Below are 27,895 nucleotides of genomic sequence, written 5' to 3'. Positions count from 1 at the left end.
CCTGAATAGGACACGCAGGCTTCCTGAATATACATAGGCCTATTGCCACGCAGGCTTCCTGAATAGACATAGGCCTATTGCCACGCAGGCTTCCTGAATAGACATAGGCCTATTGCCACGCAGGCTTCCTGAATAGACATAGGCCTATTGCCACGCAGGCTTCCTGAATAGACATAGGCCTATTGCCACGCAGGCTTCCTGAATAGACATAGGCCTATTGCCACGCAGGCTTCCTGAATAGACATAGCCCTATTGCCACGCAGGCTTCCTGAATATACATAGGCCTATTGCCACGCAGGCTTCCTGAAAAGACATAGGCCTATTGCCACGCAGGCTTCCTGAATAGACATAGGCCTATTGCCACGCAGGCTTCCTGAATAGACATAAGCCTATTGCCACGCAGGCTTCCTGAATAGACATAGGCCTATTGCCACGCAGGCTTCCTGAATAGACATAGGCCTATTGCCACGCAGGCTTCCTGAATAGACATAGGCCTATTGCCACGCAGGCTTCCTGAATAGACATAGGCCTATTGCCACGCAGGCTTCCTGAATAGACATAGGCCTATTGCCACGCAGGCTTCCTGAATAGACATAGGCCTATTGCCACGCAGGCTTCCTGAATAGACATAGGCCTACGAGCTTGTGATTTGAAACAATTATAAAGAATGAAATGATTCCTCTGTGGCTAACTCAAGTATTTTTAATGATTTTATTTCTGTAGAGACAGGATTAATTATATAACTTTGGCAAATGTACTTCCCTATTGGACCCACCGCTATGCCATTTCTCTCCTGTTCTATTGGCAAACCATCTGAGTTGTTGCATCTTTAGAGTCTTTCAAAATTTCTAGCAGAGATTTTCAGCTCTGTCACATTTGGAACCACTATCAGGTGGCCTGTTTAGAATGGTGTTTTCCCAGGTGGCCTGTTTAGAATGGTGTTTTCCCAGGTGGCCTGTTTAGAATGGTGTTTTCCCGCAAATTGCATTTTGGCAAATATTTGAAAATGTACATATTATTGGCGGCTTCATTACAGGAGTTACATGTTCTGTTAAGATGCATTACCATAATCTAAATGTGATTTCTGTCATTCTGAGCACCGTGGGTGGACGCCTTAATAGTACACACAAACTGATGGAGAACATTCCTTCCGCTCCCCTCCTCACCACCCTCCAGCCTTAGGCTCCCAGGCTCTGCTCTGTTCAGAGACGGCTCTATACCCCACTACGCCCTTATCAGCCCCTCTGTTCAACCTGAGCCACTGGAAATCAGCACACTAGCATTGAGTGTCACTTAATCCCTGTGTTTATCCAGTGACAAATTATACACCCAATAATCTCAATAGCCATCAACAATGACTAATCCAGGTCAGTGTTTCCACAGGGTGAGACATAATTGGCTGGCAGTTGACTGAAACCCGTTGTCCACTGGATCCCCCTGAGCAGCATGCCAGCCATTGATCCTCTGGGTGGTACGACTCTAACCCAGCTGCTATTGCTGTGGAGAGACTGGCTTTACTTCCAGAGAAATCTCCACAAGCCTTCTCTATAGTACGGCTGTAGTCATCTAGCAGTTAGCACTGATGTCATTACAGCCTGGCTGAGCTAAGAGCTTAACTCAGTGAAACCACTGGTAGATGACTAACTGTAGCCTGATGTGTTTCTGCGTTCTTTGGAGCCAAAACCTCTGGCTACCAGGCTAAGTTGACGCCACTGCCAGCCCTGTGGATGTGCCCTGTGTAAATCTAATGTGCATAGCCTCATCTGGTGTATCAATGGCCCTCATTTGTTGCTGCTGCCTGTATCAAAGAGTGCAGTAGATGGATAGAGCTAGTCTAGGATTGTCCAGGGCCACAGCTGAGGCTCAGCACTGTGGTTCACCCAGGTAAAGGTGAGATGAGGTAAAAACCCTTGCTGCCCTGCTCTAGCTATTGACTGCTGCAGCTGGGGTCTTATTTCATGAGCAAGTGGTTCTTGGGGGCCAGAGTACATTGCCACAGTCAGTGTGTTCACTTCTAACAACTCTCACTGTTACAAAAGAGTGTATGGAGAACTGGGGTTCTGTAGTTGAGGGCTTGGTTAGCTGTCCTGCTCTCTTATGGCCGTCTGGTGTTCCAGTAAGAAGCGTGGTTAACACTTCCTATTGGCAGCATGGCGTTATGTATTGCCACATAACTGTCATGCCATTGGTGAAGAGCTAACGGTGAGGTCAGAATCCCTAGTAGGATCAGAGCTGACTCTAACAACACCAGGGGACGGGTTTGGCTGTGTGTTCTCTCTTTCCTTTGTACTGATTCGACATGCAGGGGTTCGAGGTAATTGAGGTAGCTATGTACATATAGTAGGATAGATAATAGACAGTAGCAGCGGCCTATGTGGTGAAAGTGTGTGTGTGTGTGTGTGTGTGTGTGTGTGTGTGTGTGTGTGTGTGTGTGTGTGTGTTTGGTCAGTGCAAGAGGTAAAAAAAAAAGGGTAAATGCAGGTAGTCCGGGTATACATTTCATTAGCTATTTAGCAGTCTTGATTAGCAGTCTTATGTCTTGGGTGTAAAAGCTGTTCAGGGTCCTGTTGGTACCGCTGGCTGTGCTGTAGTCTATGTCTTGGGTGGCTGGAGTCTTTGACAATTTTGAGGGCCTTCCTCTGACACCCCCTGGCTTACAGATCCTGGGAGCTCGGCCCCAGGGATGTACTGGGCCGTGATGTGGACACCAGGAACTTGACGCTCCACTACAGCCCCATCAATGTGGATGGGGGCGTGCTCACCCCTCCGTTTCCTTTTGTCCACGATCAGCCCCTTTGTCTTGCTGATATTGAGGGGGAGGTTGTTTTCCTGGCACCACACTGCCAGGTCTCTGATCTCCCTATAGAAGGAAGTGTTTGTGTGTTTCTCTCTCTCTCTGTGTGTGTGTCAAGTTAGAGCCTAAAATGTGTTAATCGCGTCTGACTGCTTTATTACATTATTCATTATTGTGATTGAGGGAAGCCAAATTGTTTTATGCTTTGATGGTTTGCTGATTTAGCCGAGCTCTGGCGATTGGAGTTGTGCTTACTTTCACTACACTAACACAGCCTGAGCTGCCTCAATTCTCCACATCCATTTCCCCCTTCTCCCAGTCTCCCTCACTTTACCCCTGTCTCTAGTCTCCTCCTCCCCTCTCCTCCCCTCTCCTCTCCTCTCCTCCCCTCTCCTCTCCCCTCTCCTCCCTCCTCTCCCCTCTCCTCCCCTCTCCTCCCCTCTCCTCCCCTCTCCTCTCCCCTCTCCTCTCCCCTCTCCTCTCCCCTCTCCCCTCTCCTCTCCTCTCCTCTCCTCTCCTCTCGACAGTAGCTTGATTGGAAGTGTGGCCAGTCTTAACTCTAGTTATTTCCATCTTCATTCTACAGGAACACGCTGGCCCGCTATCCCTGTTAATTGTGCATTTATCCCTAATGACTTAATGCTTGCTTGGTCTCCAGAGGTTTCTGGAAGGGTCAGGTGTTTTGGGGGAATTAGAAGCAGGAAATGAAATGATTTTGTTTTCCTAGCGTAGCCGCCGCTGCTAGCTGTTTGAAGCTAAGTGTTTCCAGGTGCTAACTAGCCGGCTAGTGGGTCTGGGAATTGCAAGGGACGTCACAATACCATATTATCATGATACTTAGCAGGGTTCTCCCCATATTATGTAAGAGGGGTGCTGCGCCACCTTGTGTACTAGCTGTGCCACTCTGATTTTTTTTATCCCGCCGTATTCAGCAGCGCCATTTTGTTAAAAATCATGGGGAGAACACTGCTTTGTTGCTGATATGAAATGTGTTGCAATTCTCACGATTCTGTATGTATTGCAGTTCGCTACTGCAATTTTATTTCGATTTGATATGAAAACATGTCGGCTCACTATTTATAAAGAAGGTTTAGGACGGAAAATACCAGAGTTTTGGCGCAGGTACAGCCAACCAGCGCTAGCTAATGCTGCCTAGCAACAAAAAGAATGTTGGTTGCCTCTCTGCTCTGCAGTGTATTGAATGTCAAAGGCAGTCCTACGGGTGTATGGGGGTTCAAAATGTAAAAAACAATTTCTATTCCTGAGAGAGAACCCCATTGCTCTGTGAAACATCACGCGCGTGTCTCTGTGAGTCGGAGGAGGGAGGGAATGAAAGAGTTCCTCTCTTTGATGCTCTGTGGTTCATAACACAAGGCACACTGTGCCTCGTCCTCCAGGCCCAGCAGCTCCTGTGATGGACTATTGATGGGCAGGACAGCGTCTCATGGTGCTGCTGCTGACTCACAGGCAGGCGAAACCTCAGGCCTTTTACCTAGCTCTCTGTTTCTCGCTTTCTAGCTCTCTGTTTCTCGCTTTCTAGCTCTCTGTTTCTCGCTTTCTAGCTCTCTGTTTCTCGCTTTCTAGCTCTCTGTTTCTCGCTTTCTAGCTCTCGGTTTCTCGCTTTCTAGCTCTCTGTTTCTCGCTTTCTAGCTCTCGGTTTCTCGCTTTCTAGCTCTCGGTTTCTCGCTTTCTAGCTCTCTGTTTCTCGCTTTCTAGCTCTCTGTTTCTCGCTTTCTAGCTCTCTGTTTCTCGCTTTCTAGCTCTCGGTTTCTCGCTTTCTAGCTCTCGGTTTCTCGCTTTCTAGCTCTCGGTTTCTCGCTTTCTAGCTCTCTCTTGCATGGTTATTCACTTTCTCTCCATCTCTGAATAATGAGCTAGCCTGCAGCTGACTGACAGACAGACAGCCATCACCCAGCCATCACCCAGCCATCACCCAGCCATCACCCAGCCATCCATCTCTTCCTGTAACTTGGGTGGATGCACAGCATCTCTCTTCTCACTAATGACCTTTTCCAGGACTCTGCGGTTGCTGTGGTGCTGTTGCTATACTAAAAGGCCTATTTATTTATTTGGCTCACATTTGGTCACGTAGATGGGAATATCACACGCAGAGGCACAAGGGTGCCTGCGGACTTGTTTTACCAATGTGATAAAGCTCTGTGTGTGCGTGCATGGGAAAGCAGTTGGGGAGGTGTGTGTGTGTGTGTGTGTGTGTGTGTGTGTGTGTGGTCCTAGAATGAATAATTCAATTCAATGGCCTGGCTGGTCGACTCAGTTTATCAGGTGACAGTGTCTTCACAGTAAGGTATTACAGGGTGAGCTGTGGAATATGTGGTTGGAATTAAGCTGACTAGACTAGCTTATAGCAGGACACTTCAAGCAATCAGGATACAATACTGGAGTTTGGGGTATAATGTTGGATTCCATGCCAGCTGTTGCTAGAATGCTTCTCTCAGCTCTGCTCTGTGGGAGTAGTAATTTCCTGTTGTCTCTGACCTGGGCAGCTCGGCCAGCCTGGGGATCTGAAGGCCTGTCGACTCGTTTAGCTTAACAGTCCTCACTGTGTTACATCTGTATTTATGACAGACCAACTACTTACTGCACAGTGCTTGAGTGGTCCGTCTGTCTGCCTTTTTCCATTGTAAGGGAAAATCCGAACACCACACACACACACACACACACACACACACACACACACACACTTGCAACGCAGTCATCTGCATTCACACTGCCCTTCCTGTAGTCTCACAGACTAGACTGGCCGTATTGTTGTTCTCTGGGTTGTTGATAGTCTTTTGTCGGCAGAATTCTGCAGTCCCAGCTATTTCATGTGAATGCTGCCTGCGTGTTTTGACTGGCAGCTCTATTCTGTGGCTTGTGTCCAGCAGCACAATACACCTCTACTTAGTAGTGACCTGAGTCTAACACGGTCTGTCTCTGAGAAGCCCACATCAACTATTCATGTCTGTCTTCGTGGAACTCCCTCAGTGACGCTGTCTAATTACCCCTTTTCCCTACAATACAGTGCTCAGACAGCTGAGTTTCTCACTCCATTTCTCTCCCTCTTTTTCTCTTCTCTCTGTCTCTTTGACACTCTCCCTCTCTCATTTCAGTTCAGTCCATGTGCAACCTGTTTGCGTAGTCGGTACAGCAGGAAGACTCGCAGACACTCCAGCCAGAACCAGCCGAACCAGAATGACAGTTATCTCAAAGGACAGGGTCTTACTCTCTCGCTCTCCCTTGCTGTCTCTTTGTATCCTAACGAAACCTGGCCTTGCTTCCCAACCCGCTGGCTCCATCTCAGTCAGTATGGAGTTCTGGGCAGGAAATGAAAGACAGGGCTGTAGGACTCTGGATGAGATGAGCCCTATCCAGGTGTGTGTGTTTTAATTTTATTGCTCTTGTGTGTGTGTGTGTGTGTGTGTGTGTGTGTGTGTGTGTGTGTGCGCATGATGCACTCATAAGGCCTGGTGTCTGTTGGATCAGGAGGAAATGCATGCTGCAGCTGCAAGAGGAGAGGGGCTGTGGTCACTAGTCAATAGTAACGGCTCTGGTCGCTGTACAGGCTGTCTATTCCCTCTCAGATATCCACTCACTAATTGCCACAGAATAAGTGCTACCTTTTTTTGTTTTTTCAGCGCACTCTGTGTGTTTGTGAGGATATCGGAGAGAGTGCCATTGTGTACGTTGGCTTGAAGTGACAAAGACGCTGGTTTGCAGTCATCTGTCTTGGCCTAACCCACATCAACACTTGCCAATAGCATTTGTGTGGTCCCGCTGAGGTTGGCATTTTCCTCATTTCATTAGGGGCATTAGATATGGATGTTGTGATATTACATATGTGAAGCAGGTTGAACCATTCTAACCAGTGAGGTTGACTGACAGCTTTCTAATGAATCAGCACAGCCACATTCCCCATGATGCTGTTGCCCTTCTCACTGGGTGGGAAAATATCACAGGCATGTCTGACTGACAACTCTGGGCCACAGTGAGACCCGGGCCAGCAGCTAACTCAATGTACCTCCCTGTTCCTTCCTGCGGTATCTACGCACACACACACACACATGCCAAAACACCCACGACACTCTCCCCATTACTACCAGGCCTGGCTCCTGTTCCAATCGGTTGTTTACACAGGGCTCGTTTCTGACAGATGAAGGTTTGATAAGACTGGTGCACTTGAGCAGTTTTCGTTGGCTGACTGGGGAGGAAATGGAATCTGATGTTGTTCTTCTGGCTAACCAACTGTGTATTTGTGTTGGAAATCAATGTTTCCTGTGTGATGTTTTAAGGGGCTGGTTTCCCTCAGGTTAGGTCTGTCTCTGTGTAGGGCTGTAGGCTGTGTGAGGGTCTCTGTGTAGGGCTGTAGGCTGTGTGAGGGTCTATGTGTAGGGCTGTAGGCTGTGTGAGGGTCTCTGTGTAGGGCTGTAGGCTGGGTGTATATTAACTTTGGCTGTGTGAGGGTCTCTGTGTAGGGCTGTAGGCTGGGTGTATATTAACTTTGGCTGTGTGAGGGTCTCTGTGTAGGGCTGTAGGCTGGGTGTATATTAACTTTGGCTGTGTGAGGGTCTCTGTGTAGGGCTGTAGGCTGGGTGTATATTAACTTTGGCTGTGTGAGGGTCTCTGTGTAGGGCTGTAGGCTGGGTGTATATTAACTTTGGCTGTGTGAGGGTCTCTGTGTAGGGCTGTAGGCTGGGTGTAGCAGGGCTAGCAGGGTGTGGCTCTGTACCCAGACTCCTCTGGGGTGGTGAGTTAGGTCAATGTTTTCTCAACCTCAGGAAGGCTGGCCCTCGGGGAGCTCTTGGGGAGGGAAGGGGGGGGGGGGGGGGTATGTAGTGTGGGGTGGGGGTGGGGTGAGGGTACTCCCCTTTAACGAGCTGCAGGGGAAGTGAATGTTTCCTGTCAGGTAATCATTAAGGTCAAAAGGCCTTTCCTCCTGGACCTTCTACAGGCCTAGACGTCTCCATCTCTCCCTCCCTTTCTCTCTACCACACCTTTTACTGGGGCCAGTAGAGCTGAAGCTCTGAGACGCTGCACTGTGATAAAACTCAACATCCAATGTCAGTACAGACTGTACCTACATTGGAACACATGTCAGCTGGTTTTCTATGACTATGATCTGTGGGAAAAATGGTTCCACTGGCCAGGCATCAAATCAACTATATCAAGTAAAAGTGTATACTTGTATGTTCAAAGACACGGGCTGTGTGTCAGATATGTCAGCATATGTTCTGAGCTCCTGGGCACTGACTGTGCTTCCCAGGGGCCTGACTCATTGTAATTCCCTTCCAGTAGTGGTGCTGACGGACCACAGGTCAGTGAGGAAGGGTTGCTGTCCCCCCTTCTCTACTAGGGTCCGCCTGGGGCACAGAGGGGCTTAGCAGGCCCTAGAGCTGCCCTCCTGGAAGAACGCTGACGCCAGCAACAACACACACCACAGGCCAAAACGTTCATCCCTGAGGGATGGCGAGACCCTCCCACTTCCCTGTCTGATGGATGGTGGAGGAAAGGAAAGTCCTTCCAGTCTGAAAACAGGCCTGTGGTTGACAAGGCTAGCTAGAAGGCCTTCCTCTCTGTGACTGTGGGATGGGTGATGATTAGAGGGGGGGAGGAGACCCCTCACCAGACAAGGGCATCGTGGGTTTGGTTGTGCGGGAGGGAACCCATCTATCATGATGTCATCTCTGGGGGGACGGGACGGGGACAGGGGTGCAACATGTTTCCATGACAACGCAGCACACTGACCAGAACTCCCATGTAGATGAAGACACTGCTAGCCTATAGTGTGTTGTCTCTCAATGCACAGCATGAGTTTTCACTTTGTTAGCGCATTGTGGTTTAGCTGCCCCTCTGGGCAGGTTTACCGTTGTTTAGGTGGGGTTGAATGAGGGGAAGTGGGAGTGTGAGTACTACAGGAAGTGACTGGTCAGTGTTAACTACTTCTCTGTGTTATCTCTGCCTACTGGGGAGGACTGGCATACAGTTAGGTTATGCTTTTGACTCTTCTGCTTTTCTCTCTCACACACGTACACAAACAGCATCCAGAAGGAAATAGAGCTATATAAATATGAATCCCCTGAAGTTGCGTTGAAAGGTTTGAGTGTTCTCCCCCCCCCCCCCCCAACGCTAGTGAACATTTCAAAACAAAACCGTTGTGTGAGAGAGTGGGAGCAGGGAGGCAGGCCTTATCTGAAGCTCTGTGTGTGGGAATTGGGAGACGCTGCTATTAGCATATTTATCACAGCCTATGGAGCTGAAGTCTTTGTGTGTTAACCCTGGCCAGGTATGAAAGGGAGGCTTTGGAGAGGGGAAAAACCTTAGTCTTCTGCTTTAGGGGATTATAGCAACAGTAAAGAGACTGGAGAATGTAGCACTGGGCTGTAAGGGGGGGGGGGGTGCTCTCACTGTCTGTCTTTCAGTCTCTTGTTGCTTTTCCAAATGGATTCTGATATCTGGTTTAAATAGACACTTTGAAGAACTCGAGAGACGTCATGGAATGGACAGGAAATGGAGGAGAAGAGGAAATGAGATCTGGGAGGGAGTGATTTCCAGTCTGCAGTGCAGACCGAGGCCCTGCTGCGTGTGTGGGTGTGTGTGTGTGTGCGTGTGCAGTCACTCAGAAAGAGAGCAGGCTGGAGAGAGTGTAGCCCCTCCAACCAGGAAACAACCATGTGGTGAGCTGTCATCTCCATTTCCTCTCCCACTCCCCTCCGCGCTTTCTCTGTCACGTATGAGGAATGAGCTGCTACACGGTACTCTCTCCTCACTGACATACTTCAGTCCTGTTCGCCTGCAGGACTCTGTTGGTTTGAAAAGGTCAACGGGGTGAGTTCAACACAGTGTTGTATGTAGCTGTTGTTTCTCCGCCTCACCGTGTACTGTCCCATCCGTGTTGGTTTGGACGTTTTCATTCGCCGTAGCTGCGTTTGTCACCTAGGAGACGGTTACTGCTCTGATCAGACAGGCCTGACTGCTCAACCACAGCCCTTGGTCACCCACATTCCAGCAAATAAATCAGCCTGCACTGCTGTAACTCCTCCCTTTGTAGCGCTACAGTGTCCAACTCACTGATGACACTCCGCTGTGCCCCCCCCCTCAGGTTAATATGTGTGTACAAACTGTACGTGCAGCCTGATCATTCTTCCAGAGAGAAGCGACCGAAACCGCTCTGAACCTCTTTCGTGAGTCAGGGAGGGGGAGATTTGCTGAGGGGGAGGCAGCAAGTGTTCAGTGAAAAGGGTCTTTGTTCTCTCCCCCTCCCCAGGTCTGCTCCCTCCATGGCAGGACCCAGGTCAGATCCAGTCAGCTCACTATACCAGAGGCTGTCTCTATTCACGGCCACACACTGATCCCCAGTCAGTCTGACACACAGCTGATAATGACGGGCAAGTGGGATGTAACCGGGGGTCTTTGGTGTGTCTCTGGTAGCTGTGCCATGCTTTGGGCTGACTCGGCATGTCTTACTGCTGTTGACTGTAACGAAGCTTGTACTCCCTGCAGCGAGGGAGGGCCAGTTTTACACTGTCTAAATGTTAGCCGTGTGTGTGTGTGTGTGTGTGTGTGTGTGTGTGTGTGTGTGTGTGTGTGTGTGTGTGTGTGTGTGTGTGTGTGTGTGTGTGTGTGTGTGTGTGTGTGTGTGTGTGTGTGTGTGTGTGTGTGTGTGAGATAAATAAAAATATTATGAATTGACGAATGCAAAACAACGCAGGCTTCAAAACTTCATTTTTTAATTTAAATTATTATACAAAATTCTTGCAACCAATAGAATGTTATATATATGGGGGATACAATCTTCCCAGCTCTGCAGATTCTGCTGTGAGGAGACAGAGTCATTAGATCATGTATTTTGGTTTTGTCCATATGTAGGTCCAGGAATGGCTGAAGAATTGCAACATTTACCTGGAGCTAACGCTGCAGATAGCAATACTGAGTGATTTGGAAAGTCATAGTCAATCAATCAATAATATAATAATACTTTTAGCAAAAATGTTTCTTTCATTTACAATCTGTAGAAACTGAGAATAGAAAGGTTCAGTACTTTTATGAAGCATCACAGCACAGTTGAAAAATATATGGCAAATAGAAATCCAAAATGGATGATGTTGCGAGATAGGTGGGAGGGGTTGAATGGAGCCGAAGGGTGGGACTATTAACAAGATAAACATTGTAAACATACGGGGTCTGTAAAATGTATATAGGTTCAGAACTTTTGTGAAATAGCACAGTTACAAATAGAAATCAAACTGGATGGACATCAGAAATAGAGGAAGGACTAAAAACAAACAAAATAGAACTATTGTAAAATAGATTGTCTGTAAAATGTGTATAATATGTATAAGCTGAAGGTAGAAGCATAAGTGTTATTGTTTATTAGTTTACTCCAATTGGGGGAGGGGTGGTAGGATTTGTATGTATATGGGGAGAGAGGTAAAAAAAAATGTTTACCCCCCACCAAAAAAATATATATACCCCAACAATATATGAGGGATTGGAAATGATGCAGGCAATTACATTGATGGAAGCAACATTCTATCCACAATATTAAGCTGATCTACCACCTAAAAAAAAGGGGTGGGTGTGTTAGCGGTGGGTGGGTGGGTGTGTTAGCGGTGGGTGGGTCTCACCTTCGCCTTAATAGCAGGGTGATGAAAACCCCAGTCCAGTACAGCCTTGTTAGATGTAGGGTTGGAAGAGAAGGGGCTGCTGTGCTATCTTTCTATGTCCCCACTTCTCCTCTACCATCTCTTTCCCACATCCTGTTTGTGTTTCCTCTCCAGGCCTTGTTAATGAGTACTGGGGTCAGGGCAAGCAGCTCCTGCAGGATAGGTTCTGTGTTATTGCTGTGCAAGTGCTGCTCTTGTATCCAACAGGAGGGCACGGGGCCATTATTGGATTCTTGTCACCCTCCACGACGAATCGCCCCCTTAAAGTGAATGTCTTCCTAAAGCCACTGATTAAAGATGCTGCCCTGGGGGCTTCTCTACTTCCCTCCTCCACCTCTCTCTCTCTCTCTCTCTTTCTTTCTCTCGCTTTCACCTTTTGCTCGCTCTCGCTCTCCCCTTTTGCTCTGTCTCGCTCGCTCTCGCTCTCTCCGGACAATAAAATGTAACTATTGGTTATTTTGTGGGCGGTGTGCAGAGATGAGGGTGCAGTGGTGCATGATGGGAGAGTTTTGTCCTAACGAGCACTGAGCAGCACAGTGGAGAGCATGCAAGAGAGAGGGGAATGCCTCTCCTGCTTACTGCACACAACCCTTCGCCTGGCCCCTTCACTGAGAGAGAGATGGAGGGTGAGGAAGAAAAGAGACTGAAGGAGAGTGAGATGGGAAGAGAAAAACACAGGAATAGGTGGTTGGACACAGGCCAGGCCAGCAACCAGTAATAACAGGCCTGTGTTTCCCGGGGAATAATTATTCTGGGTATTAACCCTTGGTGCTGGACGGCTGACCTTCACGTCATTGTGTTTTTCCCCCTGGGCGGGGTGGTGAGCCAGCAGCACCTTCTGCCACGCCAGACCCAGCAGAGCACAGGCCTAGCCAGCCAGACTCCAGGGACTCTAATCTGCGCAGGTACACAAACAGAACAGGGCTTCTAATCAGATTTAGTGATTTCCAATAACCAGGGCCCTGCCCACTCCAGGCCTCAGCTGCAGAAGGAAGCAGCACTGGCTGTTTTGTGTTATTCCTTTTAATGGTTAGGTTGATCTTAGATCTGTTTCTGGCAGTCCCTCCGCTCTGCTGAGCGCAGGGCGTTAATAGCACCACACCCAACCCTGTGACCTGATTGGAGGGTTAACAGGACGAGGGGGAAGTGTGCTCTGTGCTCTGAGGTACACACGGTAACCTCCCAGGTCATGTGTGTGATAAGCCCAGGGCAGGGCTTATGGAGGTCAAGGGGGGGGTCACTGCACTGAAAACACTACTGTAGTTTCTTCAGGTCACGCTAGTGGGACAACAGTCAGCTCAAGGCTGGCTTAGTTCCAATGTTCCCAATCCTGAGACCAGCTAGTAGCAGGCTACTCCTTAAGAGCTTGGCCCCTGATTTAAGCAACGCTTCAGGATTGCTCCTCTTGCTTGTGGTTGTACTGTATTTGATTAGCTGCTTCCTCCAATGATGAAGTGACAAGGCCAAGCTGCATGTGATGACTGTGGTTCTGACAGATGGGACCCCAGATGTGGTAGCCGTACAGCTGCACATGCCTCGTCTGCCCAGACAAAATTGAGACAAATAGCCAAACAAACACACACTCTGAGCAACATTTTTAGATGGATCTTATGAGAATAGCAGGTGGTCCAGAGTATTGTCAGGCTGAGGGAGGGGGACGGGGGTCACGAGATGGGATGATTTTATATTTTAAGAGGCTCTGAGATGAAGTAAAATGAGTTAGGCCGTCAGCCTAACATACAGACGGCTGGAGAAAACGAGCTTGTTTATTACGTAGCGAGTGCGTTTGAGCTGGGGCCCAGCCTGGGTCTTTGTACTACAGAGAGAGAGAGAGGGAGAGGGAAGGAAGGAAGGAAAGAAAGAGAGGGGGATAACTCCCTCCTCCTCTCATGCAGACTGCAGCTCAGACATGAGGATTAGCCTTCCCGCCTCTCCTCAGGCCCGTCCCAGTGTGACTCAGACGCTAGGCTAGACCGCTACGCTAAGGCCATGCCAGGCGAACACCTCCCCCTCCCACGTGACTCAGACGCTAGGCTAGACCGCTACGCTAAGGCCATGCCAGGCAAACACCTCCCCCTCCCACGTGACTCAGACGCTAGGCTAGACCGCTACGCTAAGGCCATGCCAGGCAAACACCTCCCCCTCCCACGTGACTCAGACGCTAGGCTAGACCGCTACGCTAAGGCCATGCCAGGCGAACACCTCCCCCTCCCACGTGACTCAGACGCTAGGCTAGACCGCTACGCTAAGGCCATGCCAGGCGAACACCTCCCCCTCCCACGTGACTTAGACGCTAGGCTAGACCGCTACGCTAAGGCCATGCCAGGCGAACACGTGACTCTCCTCCTCCTCAGCTACCTCAACTCTGGCCTGTTTACTACTACTACTACTACTACTACTACTGCCCACGGCCAGCTACATTGAATGGACAGATTCTGATGAAGTAGGGGTGTAACAGTTTGTTGGTGTATTGGTACATGCAGTTTCCAACTGCTCATTCTAAATTGAGCAGCGTACAAGGCAGGAGGCAGTACATAACGCAAAAATGACTACGCCTGAAGAAGATGGCTTCACGTTACCCTGCAGCAATATTCTCTAAAAAAGAAAGTTGGTACTGAGCTCATGTCTGGTCTGCTGAGCGCAAACTTGAACGTTATGAAAATTCTGTGCAACTTCCAGCGCGTGCTTACTGTGAACGCTGTTGTCCTACTAGCTAAGTAGACTACTGGGGCTATTTGATCATAGACCTACCATCAAAAACAAGGGAGAAAATGCATCCAAAAGCATTTTTAACATGGATCGTTCAGCCTACAGTAGCAGCCAGTGTGTGGTGTTCAATGTAGGGTTATGTTCCATGAGATGCTCAGATTTGTTTTTAACATGACGTATGTAAGCCTATGCAACATTAACCAATTAAAAACACTACTGTAGCAATAACGTTTGCAGTAAGCTATAGGCCCAATACATTATCACCCCATATTGGCTTTGCTTGCACATCAGGCATTTTTTTTAAATGACAACATTTTGAGGTATGCTATATGATCACGCCGGTAATACATACGTTGTTTTATTACTTGTGAGGCACAACTGAGTGAGCATACGTTTAAATAATTAGCTTTTTATTTTACTGGGCTGATGGTGCCTGCATGTGATGGACCCCTCAGTCTGCTGATCTGTCCCTCTGCTGAGATTGACCGTCTCTCAACGTCCCTCCTGTCTCCCTTCTCTCCACTGACACTGACCAAAAAGGACACTGTCTTCCAGCTGATGGTGAAACTCGAGTCGCACCGCATTATTGCACAAGTTCATGTTGTTACTCCTATAAACAAAGTGAAATATTCCTCGACATTAAAAAAGACCCAAGCCGCTAATAAAAACAAGCCTATAGATGCTTTCCTGCTCGTTCATTACTGCTGCAGTGCTTGTTGTAGCGCTGAGTGGAAATAGGAACAACACGCCTTTTTATGGCTTATAAACATGTTGAATACAGTGCTGAGTAAGAACAAAAGGCTTTATCTTTGTTTTTTTACAGAAATGTTGGCCGATCGACTAGGAATGCCGGTTGGTGACCACTGTTCTAGAAAGTTGAGTTTAATCTCGTGCTTCTCTCCGTGGGCTGAGCACCAGTCCCGGGGGAGCTTCTCGGGGCTTCTCACTTCCTGGCTGAGCTTAGAGGGAAGATTGACCTGCACCCCGTTTCTCACCTGCTAGTGTCCCCCATGTCATAGTGTTTGGTGACGAGGCTAGTGACATCAGCTGAGCCCAGAGATGTGCTACCAAGTGGTGTGAATGTGTGTGGCAGACTTGTCTTTGCAGAGGTCTCCCACGCTGTGCTGACAGCTGCCAACAGGCCAGGGCTACAGATTCTGGGTTGGGCCTGCCGTGCTATTCTGGTCCGCTGTCTGTGAGGGAGACGGGCTACTCTGACTGGGCTGTCTGTCTGTCTGTTTCCATCACCACACCAGTCCATCATCAAGAGCGTCAGGGCTGTCTGACTTCTATTTACAACCTTCGCTGTCCTATGCTCTGCCTTCTCAATTGTAATGACAAGTGTGTTCCTCACCGCTGTTGATATGCTGGTTAAGACTAGTTCCTTCCTGTCCAAATGACAGTTGGTGTTGAAGTGGGATCTTAACAGCTGCTGTGTAGGGTGTTAAATCACTGGTCCTATAGCTCCTTCTGACCCAGAGAACTGACTGTTCATCCATGCCTGGTCCAGTGGCCCCACGGCCACAGTCCCCCTGGGGCCTCTTCATCCTATCCCCTAGCCCCCCTCCCCTTCATGGGCATGGGACTGTGTCCAATGTGTCACACTGTGAATTCTGCTCCGGGAGAATTAGGGGCTACTACTGCCCCAAGAATAATGTGCTGCTCTCCTATGGCCCATTGGACACATTAGGGAAAATGCAGACTAGTGGTTTCATAACAGATTAAGCTATTTAGAATCTATAGAGGCCAGTGAAGCCTAATTGATTGAGACTTAGTGATTTACCTGGCCCCAAATGACATTGCATGATGGAAGTTACATTGAGCTGGCTGTAATGGATTATGAGCAAGACTTATTTTGGCCACTGGAAATAGGCGACGTTAGATTGATGTAATTTCGCTCCACCTGTCCAGCAGTGTGTTGTCAACAAGCACAACTGAAACGTTTTCAACAACTCTGACTGCTGTTCTTTCTCAGTGGAGGGAGATGGAGCAGAAAAAGCCTCCACTCCTGGAGAATTGGGTTCACCCAGAGTTGAGCGTAAATCAGAACAATCCCAATGGCTCAGTAACGACAGGAGAATGTGTGGAGAATGTTTGAGGGATTGACAGCATGCTGGCTAAGAGGTTCATACAGAGGTGCTCTGACTGCACTGCTGATGGACTGACTGGAAAGGCTGTGAGTCTGTCCACTCCACCACATTGTCCGTTCTGCAGCCTGTCCCGTCATGTTTAATGCAGGTCTGCGATAAACACTCGCTCACTCTCCGCTCTGTGTGCGCGTCCCGTCCGCTTCCTCCGACACACACGTCTGTCTCCACAGCTGGAGGAGGAGGGTTGACGGTAGCTTTGCCCCTGCATCAGTTGTGCTCTCCTTCTCTTCCTTCTCTTCCTCTCTTCCTCTCTGGAAAAGAGAACACTGTCCATACTTTAGCCAACACAGGATTATAGACAGTATTAGCCTTGTTTTCCTCCTACAAAACACAGTTCTACATAAAGGACCAGTGATGAAACGGAGATAAATATAGGGTTGATCCTCTGCTATTTTACTACTTTTCAGTGCTGGTCTGGAGTTGAGAGTTGAAGGGTTGTTGTAGGGATTCTATTGAGGCTTTATAACTTTCTGTCCAAGGTTTTGGATGTCTCTCCCCATGGCATCATCTGCCTGGCAACTACCGGTACTATGACAGATGTGACCTATCTCTTTTGTGGGCACAACCAAAACCACCGCATTGTTAATAAACAGTTACTGTGGGGGTGGGAAATTTAAAAATTGATATGGAGTTCCTGATAATAATTTCCATGTTTTTATAGGTGAGTTGATAATTGATATGTAAGTTGCCTTAAATCAGACTGCTCCCTCGGCCCAAGCAGATACAGGACTGTAGAGGGACAGGAGGAAGAAGAGTGAAGACGATGGGTGTTACAGGTCTACACACTCAAAAACAAGTTGCTATGAACTATAGAAATCATGAGATATCCTATAGGTATGTCTGTGGCAGGGTCACTGCCCCATGTTGTATCTCTCTATATATCTCAGCCTGTGTTTACTGGTTGTTAGTGTGTTGATACAGGGCATTTCTCTGGCCCTCCTCTATGTAAACTGACCCAAATACATTTCACAGGCACTTCTCTCCCCTCAGTCACTATCTGATCAAGAACACCTGGGAGATGCCTAATCTGGCCTCGCTGTAGAGAAGAGATAACAGAGAGGAATCTTCCTTCTCTCCTTTAAACCTCAGCCAGCTCACTGTCTGACTGAGCCTCTGCCCTTTCATGTGCTGGGCTCAGTTAAGACCCAATCTAGCCTCTCATTGCCGGAGTCAAATCTGCTGCTGCATATTGCTCTCATTCTTAACCACGTCACAGCAGGACTCAAAATGCATTAAAACCATGATGCCTGTTAGTTAAGCAGCACTGTCACTGTGTTAGTTAAGCAGCACTGTCACTGTGTTGTATGCAAAGTATCTTATTTCTTCACGTGTGTCCCTGTCCCTACAGTAGCTGTGTAGATTCTCCAGTCTGTCCAGTCAGAGCCTTGGGGAGGATGATTTAATGCTTTATTTCCCTTTCATGCAAAGCAGAGAGAGAACGCTGTGATACGTTTCCCAGCCAATACCCTGCCTGCCCCCCCCCAGCCAATACCCTGCCTGCCCCCCACCCAGCCAATACCCTGCCTGCCCCCCCACCCAGCCAATACCCTGCCTGCCCCCCCACCCAGTCAATACCCTGCCTGCCCCCCCACCCAGTCAATACCCTGCCTGCCCCCCACCCAGCCAATACCCTGCCTGCCCCCCCACCCAGCCAATACCCTGCCTGCCCCCCCACCCAGCCAATACCCTGCCTGCCCCCCCACCCAGCCAATACCCTGCCTGCCCCCCCACCCAGCCAATACCCTGCCTGCCCCCACCCCCCCCCCCAGCCAATACCCTGCCTGCCACCCCCCCCACCCAGCCAATACCCTGCCTGCCACCCCCCCCACCCACCCAATACCCTGCCACCCCCCCCCCCCCCCCCCCACCCAGCCAGTACCCTGCCTGCCACCCCCCCCACCCAGCCAATCACCTGCCTGCTAAGTGCTCTCCTTCCAGCCAGCTGTTTGGCAGACATGGTCTTACATGAGAAAGGGAGATGAGTGGAGGAGAGGAAGCGAGAGAGAGAGGAAGAGGGACAGCATCCATGCTATGTGTGCAGGGAGTTGGATGGGGCTGGGTTGGATGGGGCTGGGTTGGATGGGGCTGGGCTGGATGGGGCTGGGTTGGATGGGGCTGGGTTGGTTGTTGCTGGGTTGGTTGGGGCTGGGTTGGTTGGGGCTGGGCTGGATGGGGCTGGGCTGGATGGGGCTGGGCTGGATGGGGCTGGGTTGGATGGGGCTGGGTTGGTTGTTGCTGGGTTGGTTGGGGCTGGGTTGGTTGGGGCTGGGCTGGATGGGGCTGGGCTGGATGGGGCTGGGCTGGATGGGGCTGGGCTGGATGGGGCTGGGCTGGATGTTGCTGTGGTGATGGTGGATGATTAACAGCAGTAGATGGATCAGGTTGCCTCAGCTGATTCTAGGTCTGTGGTAACGTGGCTTTCTCTAACCCCTCCATTTCTCTAATGACAAGGTGTGTGTGTGTGTGTGTGTGTGTGTGTGTGTGTGTGTGTGGTTTGACACACTCAGTCAGTCGTGTTAATCCAGGACACTGACAACTCTGCTGGATGAGGAAAGACAGTGATTTCTCCTGGCATACTTCATGCTGAGGAGGAAAGACGGTGATTTCTCCCGGCATACTTCATGCTGAGGAGGAAAGACGGTGATTTCTCCCGGCATACTTCATGCTGAGGAGGAAAGACGGTGATTTTCTCCCGGCATACTTCATGCTGAGGAGGAAAGACGGTGATTTCTCCTGGCATACTTCATGCTGAGGAGGAAAGACGGTGATTTCTCCTGGCATACTTCATGCTGAGGAGGAAAGACGGTGATTTCTCCCGGCATACTTCATGCTGAGGAGGAAAGACGGTGATTTCTCCCGGCATACTTCATGCTGAGGAGGAAAGACGGTGATTTCTCCCGGCATACTTCATGCTGAGGAGGAAAGACGGTGATTTTCTCCCGGCATACTTCATGCTGAGGAGGAAAGACAGTGATTTTCTCCCGGCATACTTCATGCTGAGGAGGAAAGACGGTGATTTCTCCTGGCATACTTCATGCTGAGGAGGAAAGGGGGTGATTTCTCCCGGCATACTTCATGCTGAGGAGGGAAGGGGGTGGAGAGGGAGGAGAAGGAAGGTGCTGCTGAGAGTAGATGACTGTGTCTTCAGGCCCTGAATATTGGTCTTGACAAAGGTTGACCTGACCGCTGGCTGTTACTATGCCAAATACAGGTTTAGCAGGGGCAGTGGTTTAACCCTGTTACCATGTCAACCACTCCCTTCTCTCTCCACTCCCTGCTCTGTAGCCCTCAGAGCTCTGGTGAGTGACCAGGGCCAGTGCTTTGCCTGGCAGTGGTTAGTGATGGCCTAGGCAGGCTGTTTTGTTTGTCCATCAGTTAGCCTGACAGATGTGATAGGCTGGCCGTTAGGGGTGTGAACGTTTTTAAATGTTTTCTCCCGTCCTCAAAGTTAAAATCACAGTCCAGTTATCATAACAGTATTTCCCTTGTTATAGACGAGCTATACGATTGGATATAAAGGCCTCGGGAAAAGTGTGCCATTTAAATAAAACCAGAGGCGAACTTTAGGCTACTTTTAATGAATTTGCGACCATTGAAAAATGATACAGGTTACCAAGACACGTGCACCACGGTTCTCTCCCTCGCACTGGCAGCGTTGCATTAGTGGAAACCAAGACAGTTCTCAGGACAGGCCTGGTTGTCACGTAATCGGGAACAATTTTAGCTAACCCTTTCCTTACATTAACCTCTAATTTTCCTAACCTGCTACGAAAAGTAATTTCTGCTAGTCAAAACGGGCATACCTGCCCTGAGAACAGTCTTGGTTTCCACTAATGCAATACAGCCTCGCGCTGGCTCGACTGCTCTTTCTCTTCGCTAATGATGCCAGTAGGGGTTCAGTCTGTGGTCAGTTGCGTGTAGAATATTCTAGCCTATTCATTGATGATAGGCCTTGCTTTATTGAAGTTGCGAGACATTGCAAGCCAAGAAATTGAGATACAGCATTCCATTGCGAAATACAGCATTTGATTGCAGATAGTCCTAGTGCACGGTTCAGACTGGCTGTCTGGTGGCCGACCTGCATATACTGTGACCCTCCTCTCTCTCCGTCCCTCGCTAGCTCGCTATGAAAGATGCGAGTGTTTGTCTTCGAAAGTACGGCAACTAATCAGTCAATTCAATTTAAGGGGCTTTATTGGCATGGGAAACATATGTATACATTGCCAAAGCAAGTGAAGTAGATAATAAACATAAATAAACAATAAAAATGTACAGTAAACATTACAACTAACAAACAACTAATCAGTCTCCGTTCCTAAAATACTGAATCTTAGGAGTCGATTCCTAGAGGAATCAAATCTTGACACTCAGAAATGGGAGTCGACACCGAGAGTCAACGTGTAAGAAGTCGAGGAATCAATTATTTTAGAGTCTACTCCCAACCACTACGTCGTCGTTAACAGTTGGACATTTTATACCGTTTTCTTAGCGTTTTAACATAAAATAATTGCATTTTGTCACATGCTTTCTGGCCGTTGTTTGTCCATCATTTAGCCTACTACGGCACATCCCTCCATCTCCCCACTGCTCCAGTGCAGATCTGACTGGGTCTCAGTCAGATTACCATACTAATGGTGTCAGGCCCCTCTGTTTAGCAGACATGTCTGTCCCATTCTGTAGTCCAGAGGCTCAGTACGCACAACCCTTCTACTAGTCCCCTGCCTCTCCCCACCGCTGGCCCCTTGTCTCAGGGCCACAGAGTGAAACGTCATGGATGTGGTGGGATGTACAGTATGTGTCTATAAAATGGGGTTCATCCATATAGGTCCCTCTTGCCTGTATTTCTGCTGAAGGTTTCTCATGTCAGATGAATCAGGCCAATGCAAGTCATGTTAACATAGCATTACTTCAGCTAGTGTAGCTATCCACTGGGCTTTATAGGGCAGTGGGTTTATCGTCTGACTAGGATTGCAATCATTCAGATCATATAGGATTGCGAAAGGCCACATCTTGCGTTGGACAGATCTTATTATCATACATATAAAGCTGGTCTCTGTCTACATTGTTTAACTAGAGATGATCATATAGTCTTTATTAAGCTGGTCTCTGTCTACATTGTACATCTGGGGTTTTATCTCTAGTTATTAACATTCATTGGCCCACTAGTGAGCCTGCATCTGGTCCAGAGGTAGACAGAGGGAGAGATTTTTTACTTGTACCAGTGCTGATGGAAGTGCCTTTACTCCTCTGCTCTCGTCTCAGGGGTACTGAACGGTATAGGCAGGTGGAGTCAGGGTGGACTGAATTCGTTATGGGATTGTTTACATCTAAATATCATCATGGAGTGATGAGCGTTACAGTTAGTGTACTTTGTTACAGTTAGTGCACTGTGACATGGCAGTGCCACCTGCTGGGCTGATGGGCAACTACATGTTGTATATTTGAATTGGAAAGACAACTGTGATGTTGCGAAAAGCTATTTACTATTACAAAAGTAGTAATGTAACTCCTTTTGCTTGTTGGAATTCTTATACTACTTTTCAAAAGACTTCCAATTATTTATTTAAAGAGGCTTTCTGAGGTGTCTACAAATTGAACTTTTCATTCAAGCTCTAGCATATTGTCTGCATTGATGCTAGTAGATTGATGTTAGCCAGACTGTATGTGAAGTAGACTGACTATAATAACTTCAGCACGGTCTCTCAAACCCATCAGTCTGCTCTGCTGTCCGTCCATGTTTTCCTGGACCAAAGACAAGGCTCTGATTTTACCACCATGCAGGTCCAGATAGCCTCCTGGCCATATCAGCTACGGTTTAGGTTCCCCTCTAATATCCCCCATTCTACTCTTTAATAATACCTCTCTCCTCCACATGACTTTCCATAAGGCTGGGTGGGGATGACAACAGCAATATTTCTGCCCCGGGACGGAGGAGGGGTATGGGGGCTATATATCATCAGACTGACGCTGTGCCTGAGGAGGCAGGGAGGAATTTGGGAATGTGAAGCGGGTATAGGGATGAAAGGAGCTGTATTGGAGTGAAGCTGATTTATCACCTCTAAGCGGCTCAGGCCAGGCCTCTGTCAGAGGGAGACTAGTCAGATGAGCAAAAAGTGGGAGACTGTCTGTGGAGGCAGGCCTGGGGTGGATGTGAGCTAGCTGGGTATCTCATAGTTCTGAGGTCCTGTCCATAACTGTACACGGTAACCATGCAGACTGCAGACACACACAGAGTAGTGTCTTACCTCATCTCTGTCTTCTCACCCTTCTCTTTGTCAAGTCCACTACCTTCAAAGAAATAGTCTCCGGGTATGTGTGTTTGTCTGCATGGTTAGTGTGTGTGGGTGGGATTCTTCATGACTCAGGAGGCAGGTTTCCTGAAATAGGAGGGTGTGTGTGAGCTCAGCTCTCCCAGGTGTCTAGTTGGACTAGTCTGGGTCTGTAAATGAACCATAGATGACCCCCAGTCACAGGTTAGAATTGAGGTCACCTGGCACCATCCCTACGGTGAAGCATGGTGGTGGCAGCATCATGCTGTGGGGATGTTATTCAGCAGCAGGGACTGGGAGACGAGTCAGGATCGAGGGAAAGATGAATCAAGTTAAGTGTAGAGAGATCCTCGATGAAAACCTGCTCCAGGGCGCTCAGGACCTCAGAATGGAATGAAGGTTCACCTTCCAACAGGACAATGACCCTAAGCACACAGCCAAGACAACACAGGAGTGGCTTCAGAATGTCTCTGAATGTCCTTGAGTGGCCCAGCCAGAGACGGACTTGAACCTGATCGAACATCTCTGGAGAGACCTGAAAATAGCTGTGCAGCGACACTCCCCATCCAACCTGACAGAGATTGAGAGGATCTGCAGAGAATAATGTGAGAAACTCCCCAAATACAGGTGTTGCCAAGCTTGTAGCGTCATACCCAGGAAGACTCGAGCTTGTAATCGCAGCCAAAGGTGCTTCAACAAAGTACTGGTACCCCCTGTATATAGCCTCGCTATTGTTATTTTACTGCTGCTCTTTAATTACTTGTTACTTTTATTTCTTATTTTTCATTAAAGAAATTATTTAACACATATTTTTCTTAACTGAGTTGTTTAAGGGGCTTGTAGGTAAGCATTTCATTAAGGTCACCTGTTGTATTTGACACGTGACAAATAACATTTGATTTGGTGAAATGGGCTGAATACTTATGTAAATCACACACACACACACACACACACACACACACACACACACACACACCATATAGAGCGGTGGTTTTAGGAAGCAGTTTTCTCTTGAGGTAAGGAAATGCACGGTGACGCTACTGAGTCCATTGTTCTGGTTGGCGTGACTTCATTCATTCCTCCCGCTGTCATTGGCCGAGAGTGAGTGATTCTGGTCCGTGAGTCCCTGGGGTTAGGCTGATGTCACTCTGAGGGAATGGAGACAGAGGACATGTAATACTGGACCAGATACTGGTCTGCCCAGGGGAAGACAATCACATGGGTTTTATTGTTGAGGTATAAGTATCATGTGGTTGTGTGTTGCCCCTGGCATCACCTGTAGTGTGCAGTACTCACAACAAGGTCCTGTGTGGTCAAGCAGGCTATTTCTGTCTCTAGCTGAACAGACTCTGAGAGGAGCGCTGGAGTGTATAGTCTGCTTTGGTATCTGCCTGCAGGGCCTGCACCTGAGCTGGCTGTTACACACACACACACACACACACACACACACACACACACACACACACACACACACACACACACACACACACACACACACACACACACACACAGTCCTCCTGACCCTGAATCCCTTCTAAGGCCCTGTTTATAATTAACTCACTGGACCTTGGACACACTGGACAATTACATCCTCTATAAACTCTCCACAGAAGGCTGGTTTAGCTAGAATTGACAGGCACACTGTTGATAGTTGCAACTCACATAGTTACCTGTGGGAGACAATGGGCAGTCTGTGTCTGAGACGTGATCAGGTTCAGGAGTAGTGTCTGGGTGTGGTTGGAAATGAGCTCTGTATGATGCGTTTGTTGAAGGGTGCTCTGGTATTAGACGTGACCATTATCGCTTTCCTGGCTAAGCTCGTGTTCCTCAGACACAATAACTGTAGCTTGGCAGAGCTACAGTATGAAGCGCCTGCCTGTCTATTGTACTGAAACGAAGGAGAGCAGGTTCCTCCGGGCTCTTCTTTCCTCTCTTCTTCCCTTAGCTCCCCGTAGTGTTAGAAACAGGAACAGTTATCTCTGGGCTACTGTCCTCTTTACTCTTGTCCCAGAGAAATCTATTCTCCTCGCTCAAATATCATCCACAGCTACAGGTTATGAGCGTAGCTTACTGCTGTCAAAGTAAGGCTATGTTAAAAAAAAGACTGCTGCTCCAGACTTCACAGTGCAAGAAGATGAGAGCAGGGGTTTAGGCTTACTCTCTTAACCAGGAAGTTGAGTTGATACCTTCTACAGTTGTTGCAGCGATGTTTGTTCATACTTTTCTGTCGGACAGCGAATGAGAGCGAAGTAGCCTGTACGTTTGACTAACTTTGTGATCGGCTAAACCTGGGGGGGTTCAAGATGCAAAGGCAGTGTTGCATGGAGTGTTTGAGAGACGGAAAGGAAAAAGACAAACTTTACCCTTAGGTCGTCACCAGTTCTGAAGTAAAGGACAGGCCCTCACCTCGTCCTTTCTCTCCTCTTCCATCTCCTCTTCCCTCTCTCCAGGACTTGGAGTTCCATGGCGTGATGCGTTTCTACTTCCAGGACCGCGTAGCAGGGAACTTTGCCACCAAGTGTATCCGCGTGTCCTCCACGGCCACCACTCAGGATGTCATCGAGACGCTGGCCGAGAAGTTCCGGCCTGACATGAGGATGCTCTCCTCGCCCAAATACTCCCTCTACGAGGTCCATGTCAGCGGGGGTGAGTGTGGGGGCGGCGATGGTTGGATATGTGGATGGATGGGTGCGGATTTTGTAGGGTGGGTCTGTAGTAAGTAGCTTAGACCAAGGGGATTGAAGAGGGTTGTTTGGGTATGTGGTTTGACAATCTGCTTGGCGTTAGCGTCTCTGTTGGGGTTACTAGACAAACACTGTTAGCCTGCAGTAGGGCGAAGACAGGAGAGCAGTATCCAACTCCCATGGTGCTTCATGTGAACTTGAGATCAACAGCCCACAGTTCAGGCTTTGAACTTTCCACTAGCAGCGGTCATGAAAGCTAATTTAGACCAGCTTCTTATATAGTAATATTTATAAACCGCAGTCCTACCACATTATGTCTATGTAAATCATTAACACCATCTTAAGCTTATCCTAAGCCATGTTTATGTTAAATGAGTGTATATAGCCCAGACCTAGCTAGCTGGCTGTATAGGGGTATGGGTAAACTGGTGTGGGTTAACAGTGTGTTAAGTGGTAGTCTCCCCCTCTCTGGCAGAAGAACGGAAGCTGGACCTGGATGAGAAGCCACTGGTGGTGCAGCTCAACTGGAACAAAGACGACCGCGAGGGACGCTTCGTCCTCAAGAATGAGAACGACATCATCCCCAAGGTGAGTGTCAACAACAACAACAACATCAAGGAGCAGATCAGCCTCAGGCTGGCCTGGCCTCCAGTCTGTTTCTGCTTCAGCTAAACCAAGTACTGGGCTATATGCCGAGATTTGTGGATTCCTGTGAATTTGCGTAACACTATTGAAAAAGAATAGTGGACCCAGGCAAGTCTTAGATGTGGCCATCAGTATAACTACTCCAACTGCTGCACAGCAGGACCTCAGTCATGATAATACTATCAGATTACTCTGGCTCTGTAGCACTGTAACTAAATACCCACCCATCAAGTTCACCACTATGATCTTGTTAGTCTATATTTCATTAGAGGCTGTTCAATGTGTTGATGTCCATCTTGGCTCTTGACAATGAAGTGCCTCCTGCTCCGAGACCTCTTTAGTGCTCTTTAGCACCCCAGAGAGATGCAACTGTGTTTTTCTATAGTGGAGCACTTGACTTCAAGTACCTCTGCGCCCCAAGCCTCGCTTCCATTTCCTCAGACAAATAAATGCTTCTCCCTCCTGGCTCTAGTTAAAAGGCAGTAGTGTCTGGGTGTGTTTTGAGATGTGTGTTAAAAGGCAGTAAGTAGTGTGTGGGTGTGTTTTGAGATGTGTGTTAAAAGGCAGTAGTGTCTGGGTGTGTTTGAGATGTGTGTTAAAAGGCAGTAGTGTCTGGGTGTGTGTTTTGAGATGTGTGTTAAAAGGCACTAAGTAGTGTGTGGGTGTGTGTTTTGAGATGTGTGTTAAAAAGCAGTAAGTAGTGTGTGGGTGTGTGTTTTGAGATGTGTGTTAATCTTACATCTAGACGTTCCGCTAGTGGAACACCTGCTCCAATATCCAATGATAGAGCGTGGCGCGAAATACAAACTCCTCGACTATTTTACACCATTTTAAAGACAAGACTCTCCTTTATCTAACCACACTGTCCGATTTCAAAAAGGCTTTACAGCGAAAGCAAAACATTAGATTATGTCAGCAGAGTACCCAGCCAGAAATAATCAGACACCCATTTTTCAAGCTAGCATATAATGTCACATAAACCTAAACCACAGCTAAATGCAGCACTAACCTTTGATGATATTCATCTGATGACACTCCTAGGACATTGTTATACAATACATGCATGTTTTGTTCAATCAAGTTCATATTTATATCAAAAACCAGCTTTTTACATTAGCATGTGACGTTCAGAACTAGCATTCCCACCGAACACTTCCGGTGAATTTACTAAATTACTCACGATAAACGTTGACAAAAAACATAACAATTATTTTAAGAATTATAGATACAGAACTCCTTTATGCAATCGCGGTGTCCGATTTTAAAATAGCTTTTCGGTGAAAGCACGTATTGTAATATTCTGAGTAGATAGCTCGCCATCACGGGCTAGCTATTTTAACACCCGCCAAGTTTGGTACTCACCAAACTCAGATTTACTATAAGAAAAATTGGATTACCTTTGCTGTTCTTCGTCAGAATGCACTCCCAGGACTTCTACTTCAACAACAAATGTTGGTTTGGTTCCAAATAATCCATAGTTATATCCAAATAGCGGCGTTTTGTTGTGCGTTCAAGACACTATCCGAAGGGTAACAAAGGTTTCGTGACAAAAAAATTCAAAATATTCCATTACCGTACTTCGAAGCATGTCAAACGCTGTTTAAAATCAATTTTTATGCGATTTTTCTCGTAAAAAAGCGATAATATTCCGCCCGGGAGTCGTTGTTTTCGTTCAAAGACTGAAAATGAAAACATGGAGTCGTCTCGTGCACGCGTGCGCCAGTCTCATTGTTCTCAGATCGACCACTTACCAAATGCGCTACTGTTTTTCAGCCATGGCCTGCAAAGTCATCATTCAACGTTCTGGCGCCTTCTGAGAGCCTATGGGAGCGTTAGAAAATGTCACGTTACAGCAGAGATCCACTGTTTTGGATAGAGATGATCAAGAAGGCAAAAAATGGTCAGAGAGGGCGCTTCCTGTTTGGAATCTTCTCAGGTTTTGGCCTGCCAAATGAGTTCTGTTATACTCACAGACACCATT

General features: G+C 48.1%; 1 protein-coding gene across 1 annotated transcript in view; it reads left to right on the top strand.

Annotated features, from left to right (window-relative positions):
- Positions 1-6,088: 6,088 nt before the first annotated feature.
- LOC115190480 (afadin-like) overlaps positions 6,089-27,895 on the top strand; it is a 36,470-nt gene continuing 14,663 nt past the window's right edge. Inside the window, exons 1-3 of the mRNA XM_029748766.1 lie at positions 6,089-6,169; positions 25,036-25,231; positions 25,745-25,857. Of these exons, the coding sequence (XP_029604626.1) occupies positions 6,104-6,169; positions 25,036-25,231; positions 25,745-25,857 (375 nt within the window). The 5' untranslated portion in view covers positions 6,089-6,103. The remainder of the gene's footprint in view (positions 6,170-25,035; positions 25,232-25,744; positions 25,858-27,895) is intronic.

The sequence above is a fragment of the Salmo trutta genome, unplaced genomic scaffold, assembly GCF_901001165.1.
Source record: "Salmo trutta unplaced genomic scaffold, fSalTru1.1, whole genome shotgun sequence".
Taxonomy (NCBI): domain Eukaryota; kingdom Metazoa; phylum Chordata; class Actinopteri; order Salmoniformes; family Salmonidae; genus Salmo; species Salmo trutta.
The sequence above is the reverse complement of the archived record's forward strand: the minus strand, read 5'-3'. Positions and strand labels throughout refer to the sequence as shown.